We start from the raw sequence: 22,810 nt of genomic DNA on the forward strand, positions 1-22,810 counted from the left end.
AAGAAGAGTTACAGACAGAATTAGAGTGAGGCTTACCCACAAATTTACTCTGTGATTACTCAGAAAAATTATAGATTTCTACATTTAATAGAATTTCAAATATATTACCACATTGTCAAAGATATCTAAACTACTTATCTCTAAAAGTATCCACTGACTTTAACACATCAAAAGAAAAAAATAACACACATATACTTATTGGAATATGTATGTTAAAATTATGCTTCATGTTAGCTTTTATTTTTGGCCCTTATTATTTCTAAAAGTGGAAGGCATTATTCTCCATATCATAAAAGTGATTTGTTACACTTTTATAGTTTCATTGAATCCTTAGAGTCTATTATTAACAGGGGTCAGCAAATTTTTCTGTAAAATGCCAAATGGTAAATATTATTTAGGCTTTGTGGGCCATATGGTCTCAGTGGCAACTATTCAACTCTGCCACTGCAATGTAGAAGCAGTCATAGATAATATGTAAACAAATGAGTGTAGCTGCATTCTAATAAGACTTTATTTAGAAACACTGAAATTTCAATTTTATATCATTTTCCTGTATTATGAAAGATTTTTTTGATTTTTAAAAACTTAAAAAGTGTAAAAACCATTTTTAGTTCACAGGTTTTTCACAAGAAACAAGTGTAGGCCAGATTTGGTCCATGGTCCACAGTTTGTCAACTTCTATAAGATCAATTAAAAATGTAAGTTTTACTGGTCGTTACAGGCTAATTCAATATCTAAGACAACATCAAGGATTACAGTGCTTATGACATCCTTTATTCAATTCACATAGAAAAGCATGCAGTATTAATGTAAAACAGTACAGTATTAATGTAAAATGTTCAGTGCACATTAGATAAACAAGTCATTAGCATACAAACCATTTTTAAAGGCCTATATAGGCATACCAAACATGTTTAGAATATACTTTTTCAGAGCCTAAATTAAAAATTGTGCTTAGCTCACCTATTCTCATTTCAACACTCTTCATGAAAAAAAATTCTGTCCTACATAAAAGATATTCTATTAGCCAACTAAAACTTCTTTTTCTTAAGTAAGGAAAACAGTGCAAGCAAGAATGCTACCATGCATACAGTTTCCACAAAGAATAGTAACATGCAAACAAGAACTTCACTCCAAAAAAAGCTCCCTGGGATGAAAGTGGATCAAGCATTTGGCAAAGAGTGCTTCTGCACCTGTGTATCTGGAACAATGACGCTACCATGTTTAGGCTCCTCCAAACCCAACCAACCATTCTATGCCTTCTTTCCAAGGTAGGCTCAATTTCTGATTTTCAACACACACAAAAAGATGAGGAAATGAAAGCTACCTGACATAAAACAAATATTTTCATATAGAAAATGTGTTCTTTCATTCTAGCAAAAGGTTCTCACAAAAACTGTACAAAACGCAATGTTAAAAATGCAAACATACATATACAAAACCTAAAAAAAAAAAAGTAAATGAATACTGGACTAATATAGAGTGCTATTTCTCCACCATGGCCCTGCCTAAAAGTTGAGCCATCACTAAATATAAATAAAAAAGGGCAGGCAAAATTATTCCCACCCTAGGAAAGTTTTAAAGAAACTCAAGTGTCTTATGAGCAGTGTGTAAACAACCCAAAAAGTTTTATTTAAGAAATCCAAGTTCTGAAGACAACCGAGGCTCATTAATAGGCCACTGTATCTTAACAGCTAAATCAAGACCAAAGAAAACAAAATACACCCAAACCAGATACATATAATATTCATTAAAAGAAACCCTCTCCCTATCTTTTCTGTTTAAAAAGATGCCCAAATGAAACTGAAAAAGGACAAATTCTTTAAAATGAACAAAAGTATTTTGGTTACAGGCTAATCCACCATTCTGACTTGACACTTGACTACAGATTATCAATTCAAAATTGTATAGAACTTTTATGAGGGAAAAAAGGAACTTTAAAAACTTATATTCCTCTCAGGACAAAAACATAAATGACACCTTTCTAATGAGTCAACTTTTAGTTGCTTTTGATGGGCTGGCATTGGAAAGACTGCTCTGGATTTTTCTTTTTGTTGATTGATTCATATTTTTATTCCTCTTCTCAGGCACAAAGGAAGTAGACCAAGGAGACTGAAGGTGGTTATGAAGACCATGCATCTCTGAGGTCATCTTAAATAAAGATGACCCAAACCTCTGATCTTCAAACAGCCGGTGTGAACTGCTTAACAAAACACCCTGGGAAAACTCAGTCTGAAACAAACAGCTTGGGGGTTTGATTTCATTAGTTCCTGGGTTAGAACTGGTATGGAGAGAAAAATCTTCATTCATTTCTTGGTCAGATGGAGAGAGGAGAAAAAAAGAAGCAGGTTTCCAATCATTTCCATTTTCTAACTGATCAGTAGTTAGAGAACCTTTGGAAAGGTTTGGCTTAGTTCTTTCTTCCAGCTTATCTGGTTCCTCAAGAAATTCACTGCCTTGAGACGACTTTGATAACCCATCCAAATCCACTGACTTAAAACCATTATTGCAAGGGCTCTTGCTGTTGTCTGATTCCGACATCATTGAATCCAACTCAGAGATTTTGTCAAGGTAAGCTGCGTCCATGGATGCTTCACTGGATGTTCTTGTCCGATTCATTTCAAAAGAGCGAATAGAATTCAACCTCTTAGATAAGCATGAGCCTGATTTCTCACTTAATTTTAAAGAAATTTCTCCAACAGAATTTGCTATTGTGTTCCCCTCTGAGCTTTCAAAATCCAAGTTTTGGGCATAGCTTGTGGAACAACAGTCCCAAAACCCTGTCTCTGAGGAAGTAAAACACTCTGATTTCTTTTCATTTTCACTTCTATCATCTTCTGATGAATCTTTATTACAAACATTCGGAGAATCACAAAAATCATCAAACACCAATTTTCTGAGATGGTTTGGGTGCTTTTTGGAACCTACTGCTTTGACTACAGAGCTCTCTCTATTTTCTGGAGTACTGAGCTGAAGGCAACTAAGGGATAAAGGAGTACAAGGAGCTGGAAGATCATAAAGTTCTTCATCTTTGTAGGGTATACTATCACTTGGCTTATTACCCCAATCTCTTTCCAAATAAGTATCCATACTTGTATCTGTCACATCTAACATTATTTCCACCTGTTTTTGATACAGGTCTTTGTTCTTAGAACAATTCGGTTCTGTTTTGCTGGTGCTTTCCTGCCTGGCAGAACTGCTACAAGGTTTTGCCAGGTGAGAACTTGAGGTGGATGAGCCAAGCTGCTTTCTGGCACCATCACCTTGATTCTTTGATGCCATATCCTCCTCGTTGACTATGCTCCCCTTGCCATCTGTAGAAAGTGCTCTCTGGCAAATGGAATTCATAGCTTCCTTCTCTTCACTTGAATTTTTTAGCTGTGCAATTTGAGATTCTAGTTCCTCTATATACTTATCACTTCGTTCCAGGGCTTTCTTGAGGCGATTGGTTTCACGTTCATGCTGTTCTACTTTGGACTGAAGAGCAGCTACTGTAAACCTTCCAAACCTGCAAGGAGTGGAAAGATAGTTAACTTTACAGTTACAAGCTTTTTTCTTTCTTTTTCAAAGTTTAAGAGTGCAAACTGTCTCAACCCATTTCAATTTCACATACCACTGTCATTTCAGACCACTCGATGAACAGGTCAAAAGCAATGCAAGATGTAGTATCTTCAGAAAAGAGTTTTTCCATTTTATGTAATAATATGCATATGATAACAATGGCAAAGATCTAATAGGATACTTTTGTGGTCAAATCAGATTAGCTGTGGCAGAAAGGCAGAAACTCACTGCTGACTTCCCTTCCAAGAGCCAGCTCTCTCAATTCAGCTCATATATGCATGCAGGGTTATCCCCTAAAACAATGGCAAAGATTTATGATAACATTTGAACAGTGGTCCACATCTTGAAATATTTACATTCAATCATTTTCCTATCGTACAGCAGTGTTTTACAATACATTTCTTATACAATGTCACCTTGTCAAACATAAAATGCCAATTTGAAATTCAGAAATCTTAGCAGTCCCAGCAGGGGTGGTTTTAAATACTTATTTGGACCCTTTCAATTATAGCCACTCGATCTGAAGCTTTTACTTGGCCTTTCTGAACACTGGGCTTTAATTCATTCCAGCTCTACTTATTTTTGGCATTTTACAACTGTGTGGGACATCAATCTCATTTCTTCCAACTTTGAAATACAAAGTCAGTGCTTGTGGTTCCAATATATTACACATAAAAACATTTTTACATTTTCTGAAAAGGAACATTTTAGAGAGTAACTGAAAAAGAACATATCAAAAATTCACTTCTTTTACTCAGGATTATCTTGTTTTCATTATTCCCTTAAGAATGGGTACTGGGGGGTGTCTGGGTGGCTCAGTTGGTTGGGTGACTGACTCTTGATTTCTGCTTGGGTCATGATCTCAGGGTCATGAGATTAAGCCCTGAGTGGTGCTTTGCCCTCAGCGTCTTGTCTGCTTGAGATCCTCTCCCTCTGGCCCTCCGCCTGCATGCTCACTCACACGCTCTCTCTCTCTCAAATAAATAAATAAAAATAAATCTTTAAAAAAAAATGGGTACTAGGTTCAGCTCAGAAAACGGTTTTGAGCACCTAGTATGGGCTGATGGTATATCTGGAGCTGGGGATACAAAGATCAATAAGACTGTCCCACCCCAATGGGTATAAAATGTCTACCTTAAATTCCATCAGAACATCAAAGAAAATCCTATCTTTTAAGAAACTGCTTCTTATGAGCCAATAAACATAAACCTTGCATTCTAACCCCATGAAAAATACTTCTCTCCACGAAAGTTCTTTTAAGAAGCCTCCTTCTATAATCTTCCATTTATTTATTAGAGAGAGAGGCAGCGAGAGAGGGAACACAAGCACGGGGAGTGGGAGAGGGAGAAGCAGGCTTCCCGCAGAGCACGGAGCCCGACACGGGGCTCGATCCCAGGACCCTGGGATGATGACCAGAGCCCAAGGCAGATGCTTAAGGACTGAGCCACCCAGGCGCCCCTCCCCCTAATTGTAAAAGTAATTACAATTAAGGGGCGCCTGGGTGGTTTCTTGGTTTAGGCTCAGGTCCAGATCTCAGGGTGGTGGGATTGGCCTGCCTAGGCTCCCGCTCAGCAGGGAGTCTACTTCCCCTCTCCCTCTGTTCCTCCCACCCCCAATCGTGCTCTCTCTCTCTCTCTCTGAAATAAATCTTTTTTTTAAAAAAGTTATTACAATTAAGAGAATGTACTAGGTATTAAAAAAAAAGACAAGAAACCCACAGTAATTACCTTTTAGAGACAAACACTATATGTGTATGTGCTCTCTCACTCAATGCCCAACACCTCCTCCTACACTACAGCCCAATTCACTCTCTAGCTCACTCCAACACAATTCCTGCTCTGTTCGGTATGGGGGCGGGGGGAGCAGAGCAAAGGTAAATATAGATTCATAAAATCTCAGGATTATAAGAGCCTTAAAAGAAAGGGTGCTGAATATTGATCTACCCATGGCAATTAACTAACTGAACTCCCAGAAAGAGCACACTCCTTCAACCTCTAAAAAACAAAGCAAAAACCACAGGTATAACAAAACAAAACCAACTACAATAACAAGCCTGCCTGTTTTAAAACCAATTTTACTACTATGAGTATCTGGTTAAATGAATGATGGTAGTTTTTCCTTCTTTGTTAGAGAAAAATGTTTTAGTTTATAAATGTAGTATTTGACAGAGCTGTGGTTTCTGCAAGAGAATTTTAAAGACCGGACAAATATCTTAAGGACATCATTGTAAGTTCTTGATTGTAACTACTCTATAATCAAACAACCCACATATTTTTATTCTTAGTTTTATTTTTTATTATTTTTAAAGATTTTATTTATTTGACAGAGAGAGAGACAGCGAGAGCAGGAACACAAGCAAGGGGAGTGGGAGAGGGAGAAGCAGGCTTCCCGTGGAGCAGGGAGCCCGATGTGGGGCTCGATTCCGGGACCCTGGGATCATGACCTAAGCCGAAGGCAGATGCTTAACGACTGAGCCACACAGGCCCCTCTACCCACATATTTTTAAATGGAAAAAACGTGCAGCATGTTTACTTAATGCAAACAGCAAAAGTGACAGCCTTAAATTTGCTTACCAAGATAAAATTTATCTTTTTAAGTGCAATTTTTACAATAAAGGTAAACTCAGAAGAAAAAAAAAATCAATTTTTTTTTTTAAGATTTTATTTATTTATTTGACAGAGAGAGACACAGCGAGAGAGGGAACACAAGCAGGGGGAGTGGGAGAGGAAGAAGCAGGCTTCCTGTGGAGCAGGGAGCCCGATGCAGGGCTGGATCCCAGGACCCTGGGATCATGACCTGAGCCGAAGGCAGACGCTTAACGACTGAGCCACCCAGGCACCCCTCAAACAATTTTTTAAAGATTTATTTTAGAGAGAGACAGAGAGAGAGACAGCACAAGCAGGGGGAAGGGCAGAGAGAGAGATAAGCAGACTCCCTGCTGAGCGGGGAGACCAATATGAGGCTCAATCCCACAACCCTGAGATCATGACCTGAGCTGAAATTAAGAGGTGGACGCTCAACTGACTGAGCCACCCAGGTGCCCCCAAATCAAACAATTTAAAGTCAAATAATGCTACTAGATAGGAAAGTCAGCTATTACCAAAGGATGTCCTTGGGAACTCAGAGGCTTACATAAAGAAAGACTAGTGACAAATAAGAAATGTTTCCCAAAATATTAGCTGCATTTTATTAGAAGGTTTTAACCTGGAATTTCAAACATCACTTTAAAATGCTACATTTGCCCCTATGTTTATTTTTTTTAATTATGTTTTTAAAAGAAGTTAGCAAATGGTTTTGAGTTGAAGTCAAAATGACAGCCCCAACAGTGTATTGTGTGTTACTTCAGAGAGAAAGCTGAAGTGCCATAAGAACTAACAACAAAGGCCAGCAAAGGAGCACATATGACAGGGACAGCAAGCAGAAGTCACTGATGGAGCTGGCTGTTTTCTAAAAGGTCACTGTCCTCAATTCCCCAAAGTCCCCTTTCAATACTTTACAAGTCTGTAATACTCTGAGTGATCAGACCTTTTTACCATGCTAGTAAGAGGCCTGTGCTGGTGGGCAAATGAACAGAAATGCATAGTGAAAGCCATGGGACTGATCCATTAATCAATCAATCCATGTAATTTTTTGTCTCTCTCTCCCCCATTCGAGTATAAGCTCCAGGAAAGCAGGGAGTCTGACCATCTTACATTCACTGCTAGCTCCCTAGAACAATTCCTGGTATACAGCAGTCCTCATTAAATACTTCTTGAATAAATGTTATTTTCTTACTTTAAGATGCATCAGTGCCTTAATCAAGACAGAACCAACAGCATAGGATAAGCCAAAGGTCCTTGGGTCCCTTTTACATCTGAGTATTCTGAATCACTATATTACTAAACTGGATGTTTCATACATTTCACTGTTTTGTTTTTTTTTTCCACTGACACCAAGGAAAACAACAGAGAACAGCATATTCAGAGTATAGTTCTGTGGCTTTTTTTTTTTTCTTCTTCTTACTACAGGCTTGCCATCTTATACTGCTCCTTCTAAAAAAAACTGCCGCTTAGGGCACCTGGGTGGCTCATTCAGTTAAGCATCTGCCTTCAGCACAGGTCATGATTCCAGGGTCCTGAATCAATCCCTGAGTCCTGGCTCCCTGCTCAGTGGGGAGCCTGCTTCTCCCTCTCCCTTCCCCTCCCTCCCCGCCCCCCCCGCTCGTGCTCTCTTCTCTATCAAATAAATAAAATCTTAAAAAAAACAAACAAACCTGCCACTTTAACCTTACCAAAAGAATGGAAACATATGAGACTTTTGACATAGCCATTAGGAATTTTAAGCTTACCCTCGATTACTGTATTAGATTTGGCAAAGGGAAATTATCAAGTTATATAGAAATAACAATTAGGGCTGCATATCTGATGCTATACTTCCATAAAAGAAGACAATGAAGATAAGAGCTTATTTAACTTTGGGTTTTAATACTCTTATTCACACTAATTCCAGATATTTCCAGAGTACATAACATTAAATGAATCAATGCCAAGGCAAGCCGGAGGGAATTCTAACATCATTTACCATACTTCCTTTTCCTGAGCAAATTTCAAAATGGAGTATTTTTATAAACATTCCATTAGAGACCAAAAGGCTTTGATTTTCAAAGTAGCAGTGATGGCCAAAGGCTTCATTATGTCAGAGAAAACATCGTAAAGCAGTTTGGGAGCTGCAACTGATATATCGGAAGTGTGCTAGAATCCGGGAGAAGCTTAGTCTTTTTCAGCTTGCAATGTTAATGAGTATATACATTCTGGATTAGGGCTCCCCTTGTCCAAAAAGCTACAGAGGTACAAGACTGTTCCTGTACCTACTAGCAGTAAGAGAAATGAAAGTCCTATCAGTTTGACCTTTGAGGTATTACATCTAGAATAGATTATCACTAACAATGAAAAGCTCCTCAGTCCACATTTTCTCATAGCCCATTACATAGGAGTAATAGGACGTGCTTGAAGGGGATTAAAAGAAAGCAAATGTGGTAAAAGAATAAATGCCAGAACCAAGTACCAAAAGACCTAACTTCTAGTGTTATGCTGCCATTAACTAGTTGTGAGAACTTGAGCAATGAACTTGCCTCTCTAGTTCTCAATGGCATCCCCAACAAAAGGGATAAAGTCAGCAAGCCCAGTGAGTTGCTGAGACCACTAAACTCCCAAAACATCAGGACATAGGGGGACATCAGGGAAATAAACCCACCTGCCCCCCATGTATCTTTGATTTCATATCTTTTCCTTACTTGCTAGATGAGGTTGTATTTATGAAACAAAGTGAAAGCAGTCTTTGGATCCAGACTAGCTTTTATGATCTGGCCTATGTGACAGTTTTCCAGCATTGATATCCTTGCTGCACATGCTTCCAATACTCATAAATTTCAGTTGCCACAGTTTAGGTAAATAATACCACTTACTTAACAAAGTGGCTCAAATTTACTGCATTATATTAACTGTAACTAACTGCATAAAATAAAAATTTCAATACTTGCTTTTCAGTTCACAAAACAGTACATAAATAACAGATGTGCATCAGTGACCAATCGGGTCACTTCTTTCTAAGTCTGAAAGTGGATGGTCACTCTGCATCTGTTATTCAGTTCACACACAGACAGCAACACATGTAGTACTGTCACATACGTTTTACAAAAATGGATAACCAAAAGACAGACTGGCCAACAAAAATGAAGGTGCAGCAAAGAAATGAATAGTGATCAATGAAGTACAACTGGAATCAAATATAAATGTAGTTATTGAAGAACTGACCATGGAAATGTTGAAACCGTCACCATTTGAGAGACCCTAGCGATGCCTGAGGAATCTGGGAGCTGCAAACTTATTGACATAAATGAGAGAAGTAGTTGTGGTGAAAAGAATAAAGATGTCTAGAGGAAGTGACAGGTTGGCAAAAAACTTCACATTAAAGCAATCTGGAGATATTTCACGACACTGAAAGCATTAAGGATGAAATGTTGGAAGCTGATGCAAACTTAGGAGTATGACAATTCGTCAAGACATTAGAAAAGATGCTAGTAGCTTCATTTAATAAGTGCTAGGATAGGAAGACAAGCACTATTCAGATTATTCTCCACAGGTTTTTTACAAAGAAATAAAATACTTCACAATGTTTCTAATGTTTTAAATTCTACTACATAAATATTAGTGTACTAAATATTAGTTTTTCTTTTTTCATTTCCATATACATTTATAACTGACAGTAAGAGATTTAATGTTTTGACAAAAATTATTAAAGTTTATAAAGCAACTTGATTTTTCCCATTGATTATTAAGAATGCTTTTCATTTTTACTTGAATGGCCTTTTTTATGGTCCTCCACAACTGTGCAGAGTGAGGATTACCTATACTGAAGGAATAGTTGATATGTAAGAAAACCAAGTAAACTTCAGTGAGTCTTGAATGTTTTTTTAAAAGAATAACCCATTCATAGAGGGAATTTTATTGTAGAGTTGCCTGTTTACACAACTGCAGTTATGTATCTTCTCAATTCCCTGACTTTCAGAGATATTAGAAAATATCTTATTTTAAACATAGAGTAAAGGTAGGGTTTTGAATGAAAGAACATTCCATTATTCCTTTCCCTTTCCTAAATATTTTCTCCTAAAGCCAAATTCACCAGTTAGAGATTCCTTAAATTTGCAAACTCCTCATTTTGATTATACGCAATGGAAGTAATAAGCAGCTTGTAATATGAACTCTTCAGAAACATGAAATTTTGATAGGAGTCAGAAGAAAAGGGAGAGGCCCAAGTACTGTGTTCTGCCTTGTGCTTATGTGTGCAGGGTGGGCAGAGGGGCATATTTCAGGGAAAGAGGGCACAGAGGTCCAGGACTGTAGGAAGCTCAAAACTGTACTTGGTGGGGTGGCGTGGGGGGGCTTTCACTCTCACCTGTTTCCAAAGAGTAGTTTGTGTGTTCACCCATATCTATTTCACCCTTGTGTACGTGTCAGGAGGATGGTCAGGGGCATTCTGTCTTTAAACTACTACGGAAGCTTTGGGAAGTAGCTGATATATTTTTATCTGCTGCAGAGCTGTATGACTTGTCAATATTTCAAGAGTTTTCTCGTTTTAAAATTAAACACCCAGTGAAGAAAATGCTACATTCTTAGAGAATTTATTAATCACAAAAGTACTGTCTATGACCAATCCTAGCCACACAAGTTGGTTCCACAAAAATATGTTAAATAATATGAGCCATACTAAGAGAACAGGAAGAAATTCTTCCCCCCTGAAGACTCAAGACAACACTTCTGTTTTCTGGACCATCATCAAAGAAAGAAAGAAACAGCCCAACATCAAATAAATGAATGAATGAATGAATACATACATACATAAATAAAGTGAACTTTTGTGATGGAATTTACCAAGAGTAAGTGTAACAAGTAAGTCTTTAACAGTAGCCTGACCACTACTGAAAATGATAGTGACAAAAATAACTGCAGAAACCACAATTTATTAAATGTTTACCTGAATCAAGCACATTGCTATATGCTTGTTATATATTATCCTTTTTATTTAATTGTCCTGTCAACCCAATGAAGGAAGATCTGTTATTTTTATTGTAAAGATGAGAAATGAGAAGCTTAAAAAGACTGTCTCTTGTTCAAGGATTTGCAGGAATGGGATTTGGATTCAAGTGTGTCTGAGTCCAAACACCATGCCTGACATTATATGAAGTGCCTAAACATGAGATCCCTTCTTCAGTAATATAAGTACCTATTTATACTGTAAAGTAATATAAAATACAAGCTAGGATTGCTGAGCACTGTCAGTCTGTACACACAGTTAAGTAACTAGGATTGTTGTAATATTTACTAAATACATACATTTGCTAATAAAACCTGGAGTAGAAATAAGGGATCAAGATGTGGAAAGACATACAGATATGTATGCACAAAATTGAGAAATATTTATCAAAAACCTACTATGTTTTAGACACAAGTTCAAGAATATTTTGCAATTTCCAAAGATCATTTACTGAAGTGGCCTTGCAGAAAACTATAGCACAGACAGGTCACCCTGACAAATGCAAACCCAAAGAGGGTAGCTATTTTAACCAGAGATAGGGAGACTAAATCAGAACCCAAACCACAAATTTGAAAGCCCCATCTTTAAGTGAGCTAACGACAGAAAGTATACATGATCATTTTGTCTACCTCATGCATAATCAGCAGGCATCTTCAACTACAAGGAAACAGTGCTACTTACGTGAAATGAGCAAAATTAAATGCAAAATTTTAGGGCCTAAGCATCACATCGGTACTTGTCCTGGGGTCTTATACTGAGGAATAAAAAACACAAGCTATATTATGCTGCATCTAAGTTTTACCATAAAATAGAAAGTGCTTCAACATTTGCAAGAATAAAAAAAAAGTCACAATATCCTCCTTAAAGACAAAGGTCACATGGACAGTGGAACTAGATAAAGAATTAAGGCCCACACAGCCATTCTTCCTCTTTCTACCTCCCAGAAGTACCGTTTAAAGATTAAGGTACAGTCTGCTTTGTAAACTTTCAAACAGAGAGCAGGGTTTTAAAATAACAGCTCACATTATTAATACAATTTTAAAGGAAGTTTTGTGTGTGTGTGTGCGTGTTTATTAAACTAAACCATGCCTTTGTAGTTGAAAACTGTGATGTTGAAAATTCTTGCTGAGATACCTAGAAATTCTTAACACAAACAACCTAGTGTTGGGCTGCATATGTAAACTGAAGAACAGATTCTCTTTTGTGGTCTCTAAAAAGGGCTATTAGACTGCCTCTGAAGATGGAGTACTCTTTTTACTATGGAATAAATTCCATTTTATTTGATAAATATATTTCATTTCAATTCCACATAGAAATGCCCTAATTTTCTGCCCCAAAAGAAAAAATCAGCCTTGAAGTTTACAGGACATCAGTGGGGATCTTAATCTTTCGTGGAAGGAAATAACCTATGACATGCTATTTCATATCTTTTTACAGTTCTAAAAAAAGGACTTACATGTTTTCCCAAATATAATAACCTTAACAACAAAATCTCAACAGTATAACAGGACAACTACTGTTATATGAAAAAAAGCATACTTAAAAATCTCCTGACTGGTATCTATCTATTTTTCACTACAGTTAAATCAACCTCTCTCTCACCATGAGGAACAATCTGTTTTTTTATTCTTCCAATTCCAAAGGGAATGTTTACTAACATGAGAAACAATCTAAAACAAAATAAAACAAAAACTGTGATCCAGCCACCCTGTAATTATTACTCTGATGACAGTTACTGAGGACTTAAAGTATGCTGAGAGGATATGAGAAAGGAAAACAAAAAGTGTAGAACACATTCTATTTCTCAAGCAGGTCCTAATCATCCCAACAACCTTATTGCTTAGTCATTAGCATGCATTGCAGGCTCTTAAAATATCTTATCAATACAATAAAGACAAGTTGACAGAAAACTGCAGAAACTGTCCATCCCCAATTAGCTGAATACCCAGAGAAGGGCCCCTCAGGCGGCTGAGGGGCCTGAGCACACCTGGCTGTCACAGTCTGGCCCCAGGGTATCATCAGGCTCCCCTGACAGTCTAAAAGTTCCCCTTCCGGGAAAACCAAAGGGCATAGAAGAATCAGTCATCAGATCAGGTTGGGGTCAAATACCAGGAATCATGGCGTTTGTCAGCGCAGAATCATTAGAAGAAAAAAGGCCAGAATAGGTCAAGAAGGGACAATAGCCAAGGCCCGCTAGACCAGAGGTGCTGCTGAGGAAGTCGAAAGACAGGAGTAGTCTGGATGGTACTGGCATGTCTTGAGACACAGTTTAGGAAGAGGAGAACTGTGAACCCAGGAGCCACAGCTCAGAGTCAGCATGGAGACAGATCAAAAGGCAGGATAAATCCAGTTCAAGAAAGGCAACTCAGACAAGAAATCTCGTCCAGAAGCCCAGCAACATCACCTCCTCCTTTCCCCTTTCTTGCTCCCAATCGCTAGTATGACTCAGGAAAACCTCAGAATCCCTCTGCTCTCATTTGGAGAAAATGCCAAGAATCTTGGGAGTTTCTTGTCCCTGTAAACTCTTTGTACTTTAAGCTTCAAGAAAGCTCAGAATCTTAACTCCCTGATTAGTTCCTTCCACGTTACAGCATGGAGTATTAGAGTATAAGGACTCCTTCCTTCTGCCAGTCTCCAGAGAAGGAACACACACACACACACACACTCACACACACAGAGTCATACACACACTTACATGTATTTTATACAGATATACATATGGCATGCATTTTTATAAATATGTCTTAGCTCCAAGAAGCTAGCTGGTAGATTAACTGAGCATGACAGCCATGGAACTTGTCAGTATACCATGTGATAATAATATAATAATAACAATATATGATAATAATATAAGAACAATGGGAAGAACAAGAGGAAAGTGTTTCTTCCATCTTAGGAAATCATGGAGGGCTTCACAAATAAGAGTAACAACTGCGGAGGAATTAACAAAGCAGAATAAAAAGGGAGAGGCTAATGGGAAGGACCAGGGAAAACAAACGAAAAGGCATGAGCTAAGGTGCAAAGGCCATGTCGTAACATGGTGAATCTGGGCCCAGGGAGCAGCATGGCCAAAGCAGAGTGTAAGAATGGAAAGGTTGGAGAGGACACAAAAAGGCCAAAGCTAAAGTCATATTGTAAAGAGCCTCACAAACTTATGAAGAAATTTGGGCTTTAATTTGAGGACAATGGGGAATCACCAAAGGTTATTAAACAAGGAAGTGAGATGATCAAATTTATATTCTAGAATCTTGGCAACAATAAGGCAGATGCTTTAGGGTTAAGAGTGGAAAAGAAGAGGAAGCAGTCAGAAGGTTGTTTAAAATAGACTAAGCAAGAAATCATGTGGATCTAAACTAGTGGGAATGAGAAGATGGATTACAAAGACATTTAAGAGGTAGGACAGATAGAATATACTGAACAATTAGGTGTGGGATGAGGGGAAGGGGTGGAGAAACAGAAGACTGAGGTTTTTATCTGAGGCAACCAGATGAGTAGTAAAGCCATTAAGGAGGATAAGGAACAAAGCAAGAGGATAAACAATCTTTTGAGTAGAATGGATAATGGATACAATTATTTAGATACACACCTCTACCAGTTCTTTGTGCTACACGTTGTTCCAAGGACATGAAATTATTTCCGTTAATCCTTGCAGTAACACATCATCTACATTTTATATAAAGAAAATGATGGCTCCAAGGGATTAAGTAATTTATTGAGTGTTATTTATCTATTCATTTAATTATTCAACAAATATTTATCAGATGCCTTTTAGGTGCTGGGGTTTTGCAAGTAAAGGAAACAGGCAGTAAGATTCTTACCCTTGCAGAGCTTAGAGTTTAGAATGGAGGGGACAGACAACAAACAGATCAAGCTATTAAGTAAACAAGATAATTTCAGACTGATTAGGGCTAGGAAGACAATAATACTATAAACTAGCTGTGGGCTCTGTTATAAGCACATTTCAAGTTTTAATTTATTTAACCCTTACTACAACCTATTAGATAGGTACTACTTTTGGCCTCATTTCACAGAAGACAAGAACAGAGATACAAAAAGGTTAACTGTCTTCCCACAAATCACAGAGCTAGTAAGTAGACAAAACCAGAGTTCAGTCCTAGGGAGTCTGGCTCCGGAGCCTGTGCTCGTAATCACACTATACTGCTTCATCATGCCATGATTTAATTTATTACTATGGTATCACAGTAAGACAGAGTAAGGACTTAGAAGGTACTGAAGCAGAGGGCTGCTTTAGAATGAATGATCAGGAAAGGCCTCTCTGAATCTGATGACAGAAGGAGTCAGCCATATTAAGATCTAGAAGCAGAACATTCTAAGCAGAGAGAAAAAGTCCAGCATGTTTTAGAAACAGAAGGCCAGTATGGCTGGAGCAGGATGAGTTGGGATAATAACATGAAGTGGAACAGGCAAACACAGACTAGTTTGTGAAGAATCTGGATTTTATTTTAGGGAAAAACAGGACAGTTTTAAGTAGGAGATTTTTATATAATTTGATTTATATTTTATAAAAAGACCATTTCAAGTACGGTGAAAATGAATTCGGTAGGGGAAGGAGGGGCAGAGTGGAAGCAGGGACATTTGAATCCAGGTAGTCTGTCTCCAGTGCTAAGCATTTATTTAAACACTATGCTGTATGGTTGAATTTAAGGTATAGGATCTTGGGTGAAGGTATAAAACAGACAGAAATATGAATCTACAACTGAAGAAAAAAGGTAAAACCAAACAAAGATTTATTAGACTTTATTTTATCTCTGACATACAGGTAGATGATTATTACAGCTATGGGAGTAAATGCGATGGCTCATCAAGGAACACAAATACAGCAAAAAGGGAAGAAAGCCCAGGTCATAATCTATGAAATCTGTCCTTTCTTCTTCGGAGTACTTTTTTTCTTATACTAATAACAGAAAATACTGTTCACTATCCAGAGAGTATCTGGAGGCTTTATCTTCCCCCAGAAGGAGCAGGGGCATGGAGGAAGATTGGTCCATAATGACAAGCCTTGGGGTTGCTGTGCAGTAAAAGAGCTGCATGCAGGGAGACATTATCAAATCCATAGATCTCACTAAAGACACAATGACAAGAATACATAACATTCCTGAATACATATTTATAGAAAGGAAAGCCATTAATCCAACTATAACCAAGTTTGATATATAGAGTTTTATACATGGAGTTTAACACCCTATGCTGTTAAGGTAACTTAGTAGCCGAGGGCCAGAACTGTTGCTCCACTAAAGCCTCGTAATAGCCAGCACAAACCGCAGAAAGCCTGCCTAGTGCACCTAGAGCAAAAAAAAAAAAAAAAAAAAAAAAAAATGGCACAACCGATCAGAAAGATCTCAGAGAGAGGGCATGAAACCTTTAAATGCTTTAAAAGTCAATTCTTCGTATCTCCTCAAGCTAAAAAAAAAAAAAAAATACTAAGGAACTCCTAACTCTATCAAGGACAAGTGTATCTACATTTCTGGGCACAGTTTAGGAACAGTAATTGAAGCCAAGGGTATTTAGGAATATTAACACCCCTTAGCTTCTTCTCATTTTTGTTGTTTTTTACCATGTGGAGGTGTGACACTCTTGGCATTCCCCACTGAACAGGAGACTGAGAACAGGCCTTTCTGTTTAAAGCACAGAGTGATGGATACAGTGGAGTCAGGCTAACCAGCTATTTAAGTGGGGTGAGGATAGTCACGATGGAGAGCTATGCAAATTACATAGAGGAGTTCTGCTCTGATCAGTCTGAGAAGGAAGCCACCATGTTTCTCAAGCATAACTGTAGCTACTACTAGAGACAAGGGGCTAGAACTAAAGGGACTACTTAGTATTTCTAACAGCTCAAGCTGTTTCCCTCTAGCTCAGAATGCCTTCCTCCTCATGGAAATCTCCATCTTTCAAAGCCAGGCTCAAGTCCTGCCTCTTTGATAAAGACTCTCATCATTGCAACGCACTGGTCATTCTCTAAACTCCTACTGCGGTCTCTACTGTTTGACTAAATCTGTTCAGTATTTAATTGTTTCATGTATTTGTGTCTCTTGACTTCGTTAGATTATGAGCTTCCTAGAGGCAGGGGCCATGTTTCATGGGTTTTATTTTTTTATTATACATCCCCTTTCTTCTATTAAAATACTCTATAGTCTATATTTTAGTATTCATTTCTAAAAGAAAATATGGACATTTTCTTAGGTAACCACAGTTACCTAAACAAAATTAACAGTAATCTCTTGGTATCACCTAACATCTAGCTCATATTCAAATTTACCCAATTGCCTCAAAATGTCTTCTGACATGCTGTTATGAATCAACATCCAAACAAGATCCATATATTGCATCTGATTATTATGACTCTTAATTCTCTTTTATTGTAAAGCACACCCCCCTTCCCATTTTGTCAATGATTTTTTTAAATTTAAAGTCAATTAATTTAAAATCAACTAATACAGTGTATTATTAGTTTCAGAGGTAGAGTTTGTGACTCATCAGCTGCATATAACACCACCTAGCCATTTTTCCTATTAAGTGTACCACATTTGGGATTTGTCTGTTTCCTCCTAGTCTTAAGAACTATGTTTAGTGGGGCGCCTAGATGGCTCAGTGGGTTGAGCGTCTGCCTTCGGCTCAGGTCATGACCCCAGGGTCCTGGGATCAAGTCCTGCGTCGGGCTCTCTGCTCAGCCGGGGACCCTGCTTTTCCCTCTCCCTCTGCTGCTCCCTCTGTTTGTGCTCTCTCTGTCAAATAAATAAATAAATAAAATCTTTAAAAAAAAAGAGCTAACTTTATCATCCATTTACTACAAATACATTATTAGGAGCAGAATATGAACCAGAACTCTATAAAATGCAGTGGCTACAATAGTGAATGCAACTATAGTCCTGGCTTAGACAGAAGAAAGCCGTGAAATAGCTGTACAAAATATTAACTACTAGCAATTATGATATGTGCTATGAAGGGAAAGTACAAAGTAGTAAGAGAAATTATAGCAAGGGGACCTAACCTACTTTAGGGATCAAGAAGAGTATTTATTTTATATAGTTCAATGCACCTTGTACAGTGTTAAGTAAATAAACATTCAGTACTCCCAGGCTGGCTGGGAGAATAAGTTTTCTTCAAATTATCAGCCTTATAAACAAAAGGACACATCACCATCTCTGTGGAGTTATGAACATTAGATGTGATTCTCTTAGGACTCCATGTTAAAGAAAACTGAAAAGGCAAACAAATGGTGGTTTTCCCTAGTGAAATAAACGATTTTAGAAGAGAAGAAAAATTCAGGAAGTGGCTATATAAAATCAAAAGAAAAAGACCCCATTTTCTGGACCACCAGTTTAGATATTAGGACAATGGATTTTTGACAAGGAACAGAATAGATATTATTGAAGCCTAGAAAAATATGCTTAGTAGAATATCTGACATACTGCTCAAAAAGGCTTTTAGGTTAAAGTTGAGGAAGGAAAATTATCCAGGCACACTTTAAGATTGGATATAATGGATGGAAACAGACAGAACAGAAAAACAGTAACAGAGAAGATAAATAATAACCCAGATTTTCATTTTAAAAGCTTATAGCACTGTTTCTAAGTATTATAAAATATATTACTTTTATACAGAACTCTCTACTTGAGACCAATGTAAATGTTTAAGTCACCCTTGTCCACATCATGTTAGTCTAGTTGGGGGTAACAGCATGATTTGAGTATCTTGAAAAGAAATACCTTCTGCTATGGATTGAACTGTATTCTCCACCCACAGCCAAATTCACGTGCTGAAGCCCTAACCCTCAGTCTGACTATATAAAGAGAGTCTTTAGGAGGTAATTAAGGTTAAATGAGATCATACGGTTGAGGCCCTTAGTCTGACAGAACCGGTGTCCTTATAAGAAGAGGAATAGAGGGGACACCTGGGTGGCTCAGTCGGATAAGCATCCAACTCTTGATTTTGGCTCAGGTCATGATCTCAGGGTCCTTGAGATCGAGCCCTGTGCTGGGTGTGGGCATGCGGCCTGCTTAGGATTTTTCTCTCCCTCTGCCCTTCCCCCACCCCCCTTTCTCCCTCTCCAAAAAAAAAGGAGGAAGAGAGACCAAAACTCCCTTTCAGACATGTGAAGACACAGTGAGAAGGTGGCTGTCTGCAAGTCAAGAAGAGAACCCTTGCCAGAAACTAAAACTGCTGAACCTTGATCTGGTATGTCTAACCTCCAGAACTGTGAGAAAATAAATATTCAATGTTTAAGCCACTCCATCTAAAGTATTTTGCTGTGATAGCCCAAGTTGACAATTACACTTTTCTAAATTTTTTCCTCTCTAGTATCTAAATCTTAAAGCTCTCTCCTCTGCATGATTTGTAGAATATGTCTGCGCAATTTGAAGGATACATTGGAAACTAAAGCTATGTGCCTAAAAAGGCTACCTTGACACCTAACCAAGTAGACCAAAGAAAAATAATTGGTTAAGGAACTTCCTAATCAAGGGAACAAAATGAAACAGATGGTTTTATTTGCTTGCATTTACTTTTACACTCTTGAAATTTCATATTTTTTCAATACAAATGGGAGCTCTCTTCAGGTGACCAGATCTGGGTATTTTCAGCTGTGGTCAGCTTCTCTCTGAATCCCACTAGGGTTTGGTGATGCAGAGTAAACAAGGCTATAAATCAACTGCAATGCATTTAATACCTCAATGCATTGCAAATTGATCTGGAATAGGGATCAGTTCAAATCGTTTTTTTCAAGTGAAATTGTTCCTTTCCCCTGAAGGGAAGGAATGGAAGTTAAAGATAGCAAGTCCTAAAGTTATATGGGATTCAGAAGTGTGGCTGTTTGTTAGGATAGTCAGAGGCCAGGTTTCTTCAGGTGAGATTCTTCCGTTACTTACCAGGTTGGAACCGTGGATATTTAAAAACACATCCTGGTAGCTGGCATTAAATCTGAAATCTGGTGGGCAACTTTTCAAGAAATAAAAGCTACAGACAAAATAGCTTTAGTTCCATTCAGCACACTGTGGGAAATGCAGCTAATGGACAAGTATTACTATGACTGGCAAGGCGAGGTGCCAATAAATGAGAGGAGCAGAGATTCAAACCACCACATAACAGCAACATTTCCTAAGCTTATTCCACTAATTTGTCAAAGTAGAACATTATCTGAAGTGAAAGAAAAATGAGGTTGGAAAGCACAGGGGAAGGAACTATTTAAAAGTAAAAGCTATGCTTCTTTCTCTATTGGTTAGTTATCTCTACTTTGAGTAATTATGGTTTAATTCTACCATTTCCTGATACCACACTTGGTTTTACTAAAGGCAGTGTTTTCTCTTTTTCATATGGTAAGCAGAGAGCTACTTCTGGTAGGACAAATTTCCAGTTGTTTATGTCTGCCTTGCCTTTTTCCAGTAGGAAGAAATGAAGTCTAGTCATTACAGAACGAAAGTGTGGAGCTCTGATATGTCACCCCTCACAAAGGGATGTAGGGCTATATTCTCTGCTTACCCTTTTTTTCCCCTGAAGAAGAAAAACTTCAAGTGCTATCTCCCATCTTTTCTCCATCTTTAACTCTCAACTCTCAATTGTTTCTTATAATTTTAAATAAACTGTTAAACAGGGCAATACTTGTACTCTCTTACTTGGAGTGGAATGAAAACTATCCCATCATAAAGGAAGAATAGACTCACTTATTGTATAATTAAAATCAGTCTAAAATTCAATAAATAATGCCTTAAACTCTATTTCAGATATGCTTTTTAGTATAATGGTTAATGTAATAGTGTAATGGTTCTCTGTGTAATGTAATACAGCATGGACTCTGGGACTGGACTACGTGGGTTCAAATCCTATTTCCATTACTTACTAGCTGTACAGATTGGATAAATTAACTTAATCTCTCTATGCCTCTGTCTCTTCATCTGTAAATGGAGAACACTAATAGTACATCACAGGTTGCTGTACCTGGCAAAGAGAAAGCACTATACATATGTTAACTACTATCAAGATTATTTCAGAGAATATCTAAAGGGCATTACGTTAATCGTCCTACTCTCTGTTAGTACTATTAAACAGTTACATACAAAACCAAGTGAAACTTTTTCTGTCTTAGGTCACATAAAACACTCCTCTTGCTAATCAGATAAGGAAAAAGAATAAGAAGGAAATCCTTTCTTCAAAATTAGCCTTAAATGACACAAAGATTTCACCGATAACATAAGTATACACTTGACTTTCAGAGGCAAGACATTCTATTTAAATCCACATCTTTCAATGAAAAGAGTCAAATGAAAAACACATACAATAATAGCAGCTTATTCTAAAACATTGACATCACCTGAAACATTGCTTTATGAGCAAAATACATACTTCTGGGGTGATCGGTTATCAACTTCAGCCTTCAGTCGTAAATTCTCCCTCACCAGGCCACCATTTTCCAATTTCAATTTTTTATTTGCCTTTAAAAAAAGAGTTGAAAATAATTAATCACGAACTAAAACAAGTGCCTTACAAAAATTATGTCATGAGCCATCTGTATTTTTTAGAGTGATATCAGAAAATTGAATACTAGAACAGAACATGGTCCTCAGAAACTTAAAATCACCACTGGGAATGACTTGTGAAACTGTGAACACAGCCAAGCATTTTTAATCCATAATCCCCAAGCACTTTGCAATTCTCCTATCCAGGGAAATAAACAGCTATGTTAGTTAGCTTAGCGTCATTAAGGGACTATACTAATGGCAAATATTTTTTTTTTCCTTTTTCACATAACTGAATATTCTAAGCATGGTAACATTAGACTATATGCAATTATTTGCAAAACTAATGCTAAGAGTTAATTCTCATGAATTATGAGCTGTAAGCTGATTTTGGGTTGCTACTTAAAAATAGCTTTTTAGTGATAACAAATCTAATATAATTAAACCACTTGCTTTCTTTCTTCAAAAGGCTTTCCCAAATGCCTTGGCTCACAACTTCTGGGACTCTCAAAATTGGGTCAATATTTTCTAATAAAATTCTAAGAATTCTCTTTTGATTAAAAAAAATCCCAACTATGACTTTCTTTTTGAATTGTATGATACCTAAAAATTGTCTAACAAAACATTAATTGCTAGAAAATTTAGAAGTTGAATATTGATTCTAGACAAAAAGTAGTGTGCCTCAATTTTAGAGTCTTCTTAAAAGCTATTTAAATTCCTCAGTCATGGCATTTTTTAATCCCAAAGAATAACACTCCCTAGCCTAGAAACCAATCTGACTAACTTGGCAAGAGAAATGTATTTTGTTTGACTAGAACACTGACATTTGAAACATTTTAAAGTGAATGGGTCACGAAAACTGTCAACAAAAAGGCTTAACCCAAAAGACTTAAAAACAGATTTCAAAAATTTGACCAATGTTTTTGAATAATTTCCAGAACTTCTGACTATACTGCTCGTCCACCCACACACAAATACGCCAAGAGGATGACAACAGAGGAAGGGCAAAAAACATTCTCTGGGCACAAAGCCTAGCTAGCTCTTGCACTTACACTCATGGAGGTTCTTTTTGGGCTCTTGAACAGCTACTTACCCTCATGGTTGCAAACTAACCAGTACTGTGGAGGGTTAATTCTTTAAGTGACTGATAAACACTATTACCGCCCCTCTGAAGATACAAGGAAAGTCATTTACTTCCTCCTACACAC

General features: G+C 37.5%; 1 protein-coding gene across 1 annotated transcript in view; it reads right to left on the reverse strand.

Annotated features, from left to right (window-relative positions):
• Positions 1 to 271: 271 nt before the first annotated feature.
• The window catches only part of OBI1 (ORC ubiquitin ligase 1), a 42,426-nt gene continuing 19,887 nt past the window's right edge, over positions 272 to 22,810 (reverse strand). Inside the window, exons 5-6 of the mRNA XM_028106130.2 lie at positions 21,490 to 21,578; positions 272 to 3,508 (exon numbers count right to left, since the gene is read on the reverse strand). Coding sequence (XP_027961931.1) covers positions 1,993 to 3,508; positions 21,490 to 21,578 — 1,605 coding nt within the window. The 3' untranslated portion in view covers positions 272 to 1,992. The remainder of the gene's footprint in view (positions 3,509 to 21,489; positions 21,579 to 22,810) is intronic.

This window comes from Eumetopias jubatus, unplaced genomic scaffold, assembly GCF_037043125.1.
Source record: "Eumetopias jubatus isolate StellerSeaLion01/CBP00866 unplaced genomic scaffold, mEumJub1_p1.0 scaffold_3, whole genome shotgun sequence".
Classification (NCBI taxonomy): Eukaryota; Metazoa; Chordata; class Mammalia; order Carnivora; family Otariidae; genus Eumetopias; species Eumetopias jubatus.